This window comes from Saccopteryx bilineata, chromosome 4 (assembly GCF_036850765.1).
Source record: "Saccopteryx bilineata isolate mSacBil1 chromosome 4, mSacBil1_pri_phased_curated, whole genome shotgun sequence".
Taxonomy (NCBI): Eukaryota; Metazoa; Chordata; class Mammalia; order Chiroptera; family Emballonuridae; genus Saccopteryx; species Saccopteryx bilineata.
The window spans coordinates 288,204,299-288,215,183 of NC_089493.1; the positions used below are offsets into that span (position 1 = coordinate 288,204,299).

At 51.2% G+C, this 10,885-nt stretch overlaps 2 protein-coding genes and 1 non-coding gene across 5 annotated transcripts in view; all 3 read right to left on the minus strand.

Moving 5' to 3' along the window:
- TBL3 (transducin beta like 3) overlaps positions 1 to 10,885 on the minus strand; it is a 29,928-nt gene that overhangs the window by 8,653 nt on the left and 10,390 nt on the right. The window contains exon 22 of one of the 3 annotated variants that reach the window (XM_066275275.1): positions 8,283 to 9,230. The exons of the other annotated variants lie outside the window; for them this stretch is intronic. The gene's annotated coding sequence lies outside the window, so the exon portion shown is untranslated. Of the gene's footprint in view, positions 1 to 8,282; positions 9,231 to 10,885 lie in introns of those variants that run through there. 3 annotated transcript variants of the gene reach the window in all.
- On the minus strand, positions 697 to 3,835 carry GFER (growth factor, augmenter of liver regeneration). The gene is made up of 3 exons (XM_066275273.1): positions 3,259 to 3,835; positions 2,674 to 2,870; positions 697 to 1,280 (listed from the first exon to the last, which is right to left on the minus strand). The coding sequence occupies exons 1-3, from the start codon at positions 3,520 to 3,522 to the stop codon at positions 1,118 to 1,120; spliced, it is 624 nt and encodes a 207-aa protein (XP_066131370.1). The 5' UTR covers positions 3,523 to 3,835; the 3' UTR covers positions 697 to 1,117.
- TRNAP-AGG (transfer RNA proline (anticodon AGG)) lies at positions 10,326 to 10,418 on the minus strand. Its single transcript is given in 2 exon segments — positions 10,326 to 10,360; positions 10,378 to 10,418. It is a non-coding gene; the product is annotated as a tRNA-Pro (tRNA).

Below are 10,885 nucleotides of genomic sequence, written 5' to 3' on the forward strand. Positions count from 1 at the left end.
CATTCTAAGAGGACTTCTGAGGGCGAGTGAAATTCTGATTCTTGATCTAGGTGCTGGGCCATCATGGGGGTGTGTTCAGCTTGAGAAAATTCACTCTGATTTGTGCTGTTTTTCAATAAAAAGCTATAAAATAAATGAACATTCCTTAGCCTCAGTTCCTCCAAGACCTTACTGTCACAGAAGCTGAATACTAAAACCACACCTTTACTGCAGCCTTGAAGACTTCATGCTGACTCCCCTCCTCTCTCTGACCCTCCCCCAGCTCTAAGAACTCAGACTCCTTGCTGTTCCTGGAATATCTGGGCCCACTCTTGCCTTGGGACCTCTCCTTTCTCCATTGGAGACAGAACCTGGACAGGAAGAAACAGCTGACCACAGAGGGGTGAGGGCAGGCCCTGCCCATTGCTGCAAGTCCCAGCACAAAATACACGGAAGTCAAGATTCTCAGTCACTTCAGCATTATATTTTTGTCTGAAATTCCAAGGAAGCTTGCCCCAGAAAGCCTCCGACAGGCCTGGTACAGCTATAGAAGGCCAGAGGCCATGTGCTGGGCAGAAAATGGGCTGCAGGGTCAGTGGACTCTCAGAAAAGAACCTGTACTTTCTCTCCCCAAGGGACTGACCAGGGTGAATTCAACTTAGTCCCCATGCCTCTTTCTTGAAGTGCAGACTGCACCCCGCCTCTAGGCCACAGTCATTGTGGCTGTCCCTAACTTCACAGTAGGGAGATGATGGCCTGATCTTGAGGGTTTTGTGGAACAGGGGAGCCCAGCCAAGCCTATCACCTTCCTGTGTGGGGAATTGGGCACCAGGGTGTGAGGTGGGCGGGAGGCTGCATCCTGGACAAAAGGGACAGCCTAGGCTGTTCCTCCTCCTTCACAGGCAGCCCCACAGGGCCGCAGCTAAGGAGGAGGCCATTGGAGTGTCTGCAGCAGGCACCTTTCCTTCAACTCCAAACCTGAGAAGGAAGGGGCCCCATGGGCAGTGTCTGGGGATCACCAGACTGAAACACAACAGGCTCTGGCTCAGCTGCAGTCTCATGAGTGCTCTGGTGCACTTTAATGAACGCCCTGCCCCGCTCAAGCCAGGGAGCCTCATGGGCTCTGGCTGGCCACCCTCTAGTCACAGGAGCCATCCTTCCAGCCATCACGCCAGCGCTCGTCCACTTTAGAGCAGTCAAAGTCCGGCTTGCCTAGCTTGCGGTTCACCTCGTTGTGCAGGCGGCACAGCCATTGCGTTAAACATGTCCTTGTGCGCGTGTCAGGCTGGTTCCTACATATCCTGCATAGGGGGAAACACAAGAATAAGGGCAGGCAGGACCTGACCAGGTGGTGGCGCAGTGGATAGAGCATTGGACTGGACACGGAGGACCCGGGTTTGAGGCCCCGAGGTCGCCAGCTTGAGCATGGGCTCATCTGGTTTGAGCAAAGCTCACCAGTTTGGACCCAAGGTCATTGACTCGAGCAAGGGGTTACTCTCTCTGCTGTAGCCCTGCGGTCAAGGCACATATGAGAAAGCAATCAATGGACAACTAAGGTGTTGTATCGTGCAATGAAAAACTAATGATTGATGCTTCTCATCTCTCTGTTCCTGTCTGTCTGTCCCTGTCTATCCCTCTCTCTGACTCACTCTGTCTCTGTAAAAAAAAAAAAGAGAGAGAGAATAAGGGCAGGCAGGGAGTTCCACTTCCCCTGCTCCACTTTGCCTGCTCAATTCAGGCAGAGATGGGTATGCCCTTATGTTCTGAGAGTAATTTCCAGAGCAGGGTTGACCCTGTAGCATCCAGGCATGGTGGACTCCTAGACTTGCTCAAAACCCCACTTGGGGAGCTTGGTAAACACTGAAAAGAACCTAGGGCAAAACATTAACATGGACCAGGCAACTTTACAACCTCATAACAATCATAAAGTCTCACCCCAGCTTCCCTTGCCCCAAGCAGTGTGTGGAAGAGGGTGGGGCATGCATAACTAAAAATCAGACCTGTTTCTTAGCACATGGGGCCCTAGTGCCTTAGCTCAGCAAGAGGCCTCCTTCTGCCTGACCTGTGGTGGTGCAGTGGATAAAGCATCGACCTGGAACGCTGAGGTTGCTGGTTTGAAATCATGGGCTTGTCTGGTCAAGGCACACATGGGAGTTGAATCTTCCTGCTCTGCCATTCCTTGTCTCTTTCTCTCTCCCCCCTCTCTCAAATGATAAATAAAATCTTTTTTTTAAAAAAAGAGGCCTCCTTCTAACCTCCCAGGCTTCAAACAGCAAGGGCTGCTCTGCCCCCCATATCCAGCCCAGAAATGCCTATGGGTGCCGAACAATGGCTCTTGGACTACCTAACGAGAACGTGGCTTTTGTAAGCAAAAAGCAGTGACTTCTCAAGGTCCTGAAATCGGCAGTCCTACTCTAGAAATCAGGCAAAGTGGAGTCCTCCTTAACCTGTGGTATATCCTCCATCAGTACTAATCAAGGGACTTCATGAGGGAAACCCTCCTTGTGGGCTGCATGACCTTTGAGTAGAAAGATGGCTCATATGATCCAATCCCCACTCTGTTGGTCCCTGCTCTTGGCAACCCTCTGCCACCTTTGGGCCTATTTCTCTAGGCTTTCTTTTATATCAGTCAGTCAGGGGCCCCAGGCCCAGGCGGGATGCTCTGTTGCCTGCAGATGGTGCTGTGAAACTTACCTCTCCCTTATGTCTTCTGCACACTCCTCACAGGGGTAAAACTTGGAAAATAAATGTATGAGTTGGGCCATGTCTTGCTGCTGTTCTGGGGTAGGCAGGTCAGGGTAGTAGGCCGCCAGGGTGTGGAGCACAGACCAGCTGTGGCGGCCCAGTTCCTCACGATCCTGAGGGCAATCTTCCCTAAATTTGCTGTCCCGCTGCGGAAGGAGGCCGACCAAGAATCAGTTCAGTCACCCCGGACCAGAAGCCTACAAAGCTCCCCTTTTTTCCTCCCCAGTACGAAGTCAACTATCCCCAGACATTAGTCCTGCAGCGGAGCGGGCCCACATGAGGCTGAAAGCCAAAAGGCCGGGCCTACCTTGGCTATAAAGTTCAGAAACAGCTAACCCTGACGGACATAAGCCTGTCAGTGATGGGACCTGTGTGACCGCTTGGTCTAAGCGTTGGGAAGTCTGTCTCGGGAACCTGAGAACAAGATGTGGGCACCGAGGGTTGGGGGCAGGGGAATCGTGTGCGTGCCGCGGGTAGGGGTGAGCAGGGCTCGCGGGCCTCTGCGGGGAAGTGGCGCTCCCCTGTCATTTGCACCTTCTGCTGCGTCCTCATCCATGACCTGAAATCCACGCAGGCACGGCAGGGGCGTCTCCGGGAGATGTCCTCCGCGACCTGAGAGTCGGGGGTCGGCGCCACGGTTGGAGTCGGGGCAAAGGCTGCGGCAGCATCTCTCCGCCCCGCGCCCCGGCCGCGCGCGTCCGTCACCAGGTCCTCCATTGCTTCGGAGCGCGCGCCGCCGGGCAGGAAGGAGAAGAGGTTCCCGCCGCCGAAGCGACCCCGTTCGCTGGGTGCCGCCATATTGCCCGCGCAGTGCCTGCCGGGCCAGCTCGGTCTCCAGAAGTGGCTCCAGGTCGGCCTCCAGGTCGGCCTCCAGGCCAGCGCACGCGCCGCCGCCAGGACACCTGGCGCGCGCGCCGCTGGTTCGGGCTTGGAGACCTGGCCCGAGGTGGGGCTGGGGTTGGAGTCGGGATTGGGGTCAGAGTCCGGAATGGGGGCGGGGTTCGGCGTGGAGGCGGGGCTAGGTGTCGGGGTAGGCACCCGCGAGGAAGCTAAGCGGGAGGCCGGGGTTCTGGCCACGGACGCGCCCGAGGCACGGGCTGGGACAAAGGCGGGGCCGAAGGCCCGGGTCCTAGCCACGCCCCTGGGTCTAGTTCCCCGGCCCGAGACCAGTTTGCGTCGTCCATGGCGATGCTCCCGCTTCCTCCAGTAGAAAACCAGCGTGTTGCGGAAGCTGCGCCGTGGCCGCGCCGTGGAATCGGGCTGCGGCCGAGGCGAAGTCTGTGTTGCAGTCCTGGAGGCCCTCATTGATCAACTCTGGCAATCTCGCGTACCTGAGGCCAGGCTCTGTACCATCAACTGGGGGCACGCCCCCAAACCCGCTGCGCGGCGCCATGGCAACGTGGGGCGGGGCCATGAGCACATAGAGGTCCGAGCGCGCTAGGGCCTGGTCCTGGGTCCGCCCCCCAAGGCGGACGCCATGACAGTGAAAGCTAGGCAAAGCTAGGTAGGAGGCGCAGACTTCTCTGGGCTTCTACGCAAAGCCGGTGTCCCTGATCCTCCAGCCTGCATGAAGAAGTTTAACCCACATCAGCAGCCTTGGCCAGGTAGCCCAGTTGGTTAGAGCCTTGTACCAGATGCCAAGGTTACAGTCCGTCAGGGCACATACAGGAATCAACCAGTGAATGCATAAATAAGTGGAACAACAAATTGATGTTTCTCTCGCCCTTCCTCTGTCTCTAAAATCAATTTTAAAAAACAGGAAAAAACAAAACATTTGCCCTGGCCAGATAGCTCAGTTGGTTACAGCATCATCCCAAAGCACAGAGATTGCCGGTTGGATTCCCCAGTCAGGGCACATACAGGAACAGCTTGATTTATTTCCTGTCTCTCCTTTCTCAAATCAACAAAACAAACATTTTTTTCTACTTTTTTTTATACATATTTTTTCCAAAGTGAGTGAGAAGTGAGGTGGGGAGGAGGCAGACAGACTCCCAAATGCACCCAACAGGGATCCACCTGGCATGACCACCAGGGGGTGATGCTCTGTCCCTCTGGGGTGTTCCTCCACTGCAATCGGAGCTATTCTAGCGCCTGGGCCAACTTTGCTTCAATGGAGCCTTGGCTGCGGGAGGGGAAGAGAGAGACAGAGAGGAAGGAGAGGGGGAAGGGTGGAGAAGCAGATGGGCGCCTCTCCTGTGTGCCCTGGCTGGGAATTGAACCTGAGACTTCCACATACCCGACTGACGCTCTAACGCTGAGCCAACAGGCTAGGGCCCCTAAAATAAAAATTTTTTTTAAAGAATGTTTAGCCGGTCAGGCTAAAACAAACTTTTTTTTTTAAGTACCTAATATGTTATTTATTTATTTTTTTTCCTGAAGCTGGAAACGGGGAGGCAGCCAGACAGACTCCTGCATGCGCCCGACCGGGATCCACCCGGCACGCCCACCAGGGGGCGACGCTCTGTCCTGACCAGAGCCACTCCAGAGCCTGGGGCAGAGGCCAAGGAGCCATCCCCAGCGCCCGGACCATCTTTTTGCTCCAATGGAGTCTCGGCTGTGGGAGGAGAAGAGAGAGATAGAGAGAACGGAGAGGGAGAGAGGTGGAGAAGCAGATGGGCTCTTCTCCTGTGTGCCCTGGCCGGGAATCAAACCCGGGACTCCTGCACACCAGGCTGAAGCTCTACCACTGAGCCAACCGGCCAGGGCCTAAAACAAACATTTTTTAAAAACCACACATCAGCCTGACCAGGCAGTGGCGCAGTGGATAGAGCATCGGACTGGGATGCAGAGGACCCAGGTTTGAGACCCTGAGGTCACCAGTTTGAGCGCTGTCTCATCTGGTTTGAGCAAAAGCTCACCAGCTTGGACCCGAGGTCTCTGGCTCAAGCAAGGGGTTATTTGGTCTGCTGTAGCCCCACGGTCAAGGCACATATGAGAAAGCAATCAGTGAACAACTAAGGTGTCGCAACGAAAAACTGATGATTGATGCTTCTCATCTCTCTTCGTTCCTGTCTGTCTGTCCCTATCTATCCCTCTCTCTGACTTTCTCTCTCTCTCTGTCATTGTGAAAAACAAAACAAAAACAAAAAACACACTTCAGGAGTGGCCTAAGGCATTGGTCCCCAACCCCCAGGCCGCGGACCGGTACTGGTCCATGGGCCATTTGGTACTGGTCTGCAGAGAAAGAATAAATAACTTACATTATTTCCGTTTTATTTATATTTAAGTCTGAACGATGTTTTATTTTAAAAAAATGACCAGATTCCGCCTGACCAGGCGGTGGCGCAGTGGATAGAGCGTCAGACTGGGATGCGGAGGACCCAGGTTCGAGACCCCGAGGTCGCCAGCTTAAGTGCGGGCTCATCTGGTTTGAGCAAAAAAAAAGCCCACCAGCATGAACCCAAGGTCGCTGGCTCCAGCAGGGCGTTACTCAGCCTGCTGAAGGTCCACGGTCAAGGCACATATGAGAAAGCAATCAATGAACAACTAAGGTGTTGCAACTCGCAATGAAAAACTAATGATTGATGCTTCTCATCTCTCTCCGTTCCTGTCTGTCTGTCCCTGTCTATCCCTCTCTCTGACTCACTCTGTAAAAAAAATTAAAATAAAAAATAAATAATTAAAAAAAAGAAAAAACTAATGATTGATGTTTCTTATCTCTCTCCATTCCTGTCTGTCCCTCTCTCTGACTCACTCTGTCTCTGAAAAAAAAAAAAAAAGAGAAAAGAAAAAATGACCAGATTCCCTCTGTTACATCCATCTAAGACTCACTCTTGACGCTTGTCTCGGTCATGTGATACATTTAATCGTCCCACCCTAAAGGCCAGTCTGTGAAAATATTTTCTGACATTAAACCGGTTCGTGGCCCAAAATAGGTTGGGGACTACTGGCCTAAGGGATACCTCTGCTTCCATAGGAGCACTCATTCATTCTGCAAATATTTGTGCAATACTTAATCTGTTGCAGGCACTGTTCCAGATGCTGGGCAGGGCAGAGAACAAGATCCAACCTGACCTCCTCAGCTCACCGACCAGATGGAAAAACCGAAAACATAAAAAGGAAGTACATTAATAAACATTCACTTACAAACTAGGGTGGCTGCCATAACAGGGCATAGTAAATTTAGGTGACCTCCTTGAGAAGGGGATCCTTAGGCAAAGACCTGAAGGATGAGGAATCAGCTGAGGAGGGCAATAAAGGACAAGGCTGAGGTTAGAGGGTCTTAGCCGCTTGCATAGGCAGAAAGTCCAGTAGGGCCTGATTGGTAGTGGCACAATGGATAAACTGTCAATATGGAAGGCTGAGGTTGCCAGTTCAAAGCTCCAAGGTTGTTGGCTCTGAGTGCAGGCTCGTAAGCACAGGGTTTGCTGGCTAGAGCCGGAGATCATCCACATGATCACAAAGCTTGCCAGCTTGAGCCCAAAGGCTGCTGGCTTGAGCAAGAGGATACTGGCTCTGCCTCTGACACAATCAATACATAGTAAAATGAAAGCAACTGTGAGTTGATGCTTCTCATCCTCTCTCCTTTCCTGTCCATCTCTCTCTCTCACTCTCTTAAAAAAAAAAAAAAAAAGCCAACCTGACGTGTGGTGGCACAGTGAATAAAGCATCAACCTGGAATGCTGAGGTCGCTGGTTCAAAACCCTGGGTTTGCCTGGTCAAGGCACATATGGGAGTTGATGCTTCCTGCTCCTCCCCTTCTCTCTCTCTCTCCTCTCTAAAATGAATAAATAAATAAAGTCTTTAAAAAAATAAAGCCAGTGGAACAGGACCTGGGGAGGATAGATCCAGAGGTGGGCAAGGCCCTTGTCAGCAGATATGGGAACTGGGAATTTATTCTAAGGACCATGGGAAAGTACTGAACAGTTTTGGGTAGGGCAACCTCCACCTGATCTCATTTCTGTTTTGCAAAGATTTCTCTGGAGAGTCAAATTTCTGGGAACAAGTGAGGGACCATGGGCACTGGTTTGGGGGACTGTTGTAGTTGTCCAGGTGAGAGATAAGGGTAGGGGCGTTGCAAAGGGAAAGAATAGAAAGGATCCAGGGTTGCAGGGAGTGTGGAGCAGGAGTTGTCAGTTGGGGAAGTTGAGGGGGTCTCAGTACCCTTCTAGGACCCTGGCTGTTAGTAAATTGACCATTCCCTAGCTTCTAGCCTTAGTCTTCTAGAGGAGAGGGGCCTGTTCCAACCTAGACTCTGCCAGGCCAGGTTCCCTCAACATGGCCCCCACCGAGGTTGGGGCGAGTACAACAGGTGGGCTAAAGGCATTCTGCAAATCAGGCCTATGCCATCAGGTGTTCATCGCCTAGGCCAAAACCAGGGCGGGTCTGAAAGCTTCAGAGAGAGCCGCTGGAAGCACACACAAATGCTCTTTGTCCAAGGTGGTTTCCTGGAAGGATGCTGTTGGGCAGATAAAATATATTATGCTCACTTTGTTAAAGGTAGTGCTGCCTGCCGGGGTCCAGCCCCGGGGGGAATCCAGGGGTCCCACAGGAAGAGACGGCGTTGGCGAAATCGAGTGAGAGAGCCAAATTCTTTTCTTTCTCTTTATTCTCTAGTTAGCATTTACTGCCAGGCATCTCTGCCAAATGCTGGTCTAGCTTTCTTTTTATGCACACACACTAAGTTACAATCACATGGTATTTTGTTTCACTATGGTTACATATTTCCAGATAACAGTTCATTCATATCTATAAGCTATAAATCAGGTGGTAAGTCATTCAAAGTAGTTATACAATAGCAATAACAATATTGGTACAAACTTCTAAAAGATCAGTACTAATTAATAACTCTACTGTTGTGAGTCAAGGGCGCAGAGAGAGAGATTAACAGACGAAATCATCAAGGACTAGCAAAGGACCACCGCTTGCTCAGGCAAATGGCCTTGAGTTCATGCATTGTCCTAATTTTTTCACAAGACTACAAAAAGCTTGTTTTACTGAGAAATTGGCGTAACATCAAGAGTAACTTTTGCTTAAAGATACATAGAAAAAAAAAAAGATACATAGAGTGCACCTGCAAGATAGCTTAGTAGCAACATAATATCAGAAGGCATTAATTGCTATTGCTTCTATGGATCCCACCATATTCCTCTCCTTATCCTTGGAAAATACAAAAATCTCTTGAGAATGTTTCACTGAGAAAAGCCCAGCAACTGCCTTCAGTCACAAAACAAGTCTCTTATTTTTTTATTTTTATTTTTTTTTACAGAGGCAGAGATAGACAGGGACAGACAGACAGGAACAGAGAGAGATGAGAAGCATCAATCATCAGTTTCTCGTTGCGTGTTGCGACTTCTTAGTTGTTCATTGATTGCTTTCTCACATGTGCCTTGACCGTGGGTCTTCAGCAGACCGAGTAACCCCCTGCTGGAGCCAGCGACCTTGGGTCCAAGCTGGTGAGCTCTTTGCTCAAGCCAGATGAGCCCGTGCTCAAGCTGGTGAGCTCGGGGTCTCGAACCTGGGTCCTTCCGCATCCCAGTCCGACGCTCTATCCACAGCGCCACCACCTGGTCAGGCCAAAACAAGTCTCTTAGCAAAACATTCTTTTCTTGCCAGCTGCGCTCCCATCCAAGGCCACGCAACGGGCCACTCCACTACACCTTACCTAAGATTCTATTGTCTAGTCAAATTTTATTTACTATATTCATACACTAGTTAAGTTCTAACTTTATTCTTTCTAACATGATTAATAAGAAGAAATTCTTCTACAAACTTAACCCTTTACGAGGGATATCATAGCCAGCCTCTTATGTTTATGAGCCCAGTTCAAGGGGCTAACAGGCTTTTCTGTGGAATTTACACCTTTTGTCTCATTTCCAAAGAAATTACTACAAATCTACAGGGAAAGCACGGTACTATTATCCCTGTGCCATAAACAATAGCACACACCTAGAAAAAGGGGGTATAAGGCCAGATTAATTCAAAAGGTCAAAGGGGGAAGTATCGTTGTGCCTTTCCTTTGCGGTGACTTTGTCAACCAGCAGCCGTTGGTCTTCTCTGCTGTGACTTTGTCAATCAGCAGTTTTTGATCTTCTTCTGCTGTGACCTTGTCAGCCAGCAGTTGTGGGTCTTCTCCTGCTGTGACCTTGTCAGCCAGCAGTTGTGGATCTTCTCTGCTGTGTGACCTTGTCAGCCAGCAGTCCTTGATCGGCTTCCGACAGCTGCCCACATGGAAGCTGTTGCCCAGGTGATATTAATGTGTGTTGGGGGCGGGCTGTGGGCAGGCAGGGCCTTTGTAGCCTGGGGCTTGGTTTTAGGACTAAGCCTTTCCCACTCTTTTTTTTTTTTTTTTTTCATTTTTCTGAAGCTGGAAACAGGGAGAGACAGTCAGATAGACTCCCGCATGCGCCCGACCGGGATCCACCCGGCACGCCCACCATGGGGCGACTGCTCTGCCCACCAGGGGGCGATGCTCTGCCCATCCTGGGCGTCGCCATGTTGCGACCAGAGCCACTCTAGCGCCTGAGGCAGAGGCCACAGAGCCATCCCCAGCGCCCGGGCCATCTTTGCTCCAATGGAGCCTTGGCAGCGGGAGGGGAAGAGAGAGACAGAGAGGAAAGCGCGGCGGAGGGGTGGAGAAGCAAATGGGTGCTTCTCCTGTGTGCCCTGGCCGGGAATCGAACCCGGGTCCTCCGCACGCTAGGCCGACGCTCTACCTAGGCCGACGCTCTACCGCTGAGCCAACCGGCCAGGGCTTCCCACTCTTTTTGATGTGGGGTGGTGCAATCCCATCATGTCTATGATAAGTGACTTTGTATTAGAGACTTCCCTATTTTGTGTATTGGATTAAAGGTTTGGATTTCTACACAATAAAGTGGGGGCAGAACAGAAGCTTGCTCTTGGTTCCTGAGATTAGCATTAGAGAGCAGAGAGCAGAGAAAGGCCACCTGGAAGAGGCCAGGAGAAGCAGCCAAGATGGCGGAGTGTTGAGTGAGAAGCCAGTTTGTGCAGAGGTTGTGTAGGGAGAAGGAAGGAGATGGGGAACAGAGGTGAGTAAGTCTGGTGAGCTAGAAACTTTTTTTTTTTTTTTAAATTAATTTATTTTTAATTCATTTTTAGAGAGGAGAGAGAGGGAGAGAGAGGAGAGAGAGACAGAGAGAGAGAAGGGGGGAGGAGCTGGAAGCATCAACTCCCATATGTGCCTTGACCAGGCAAGCCCAGG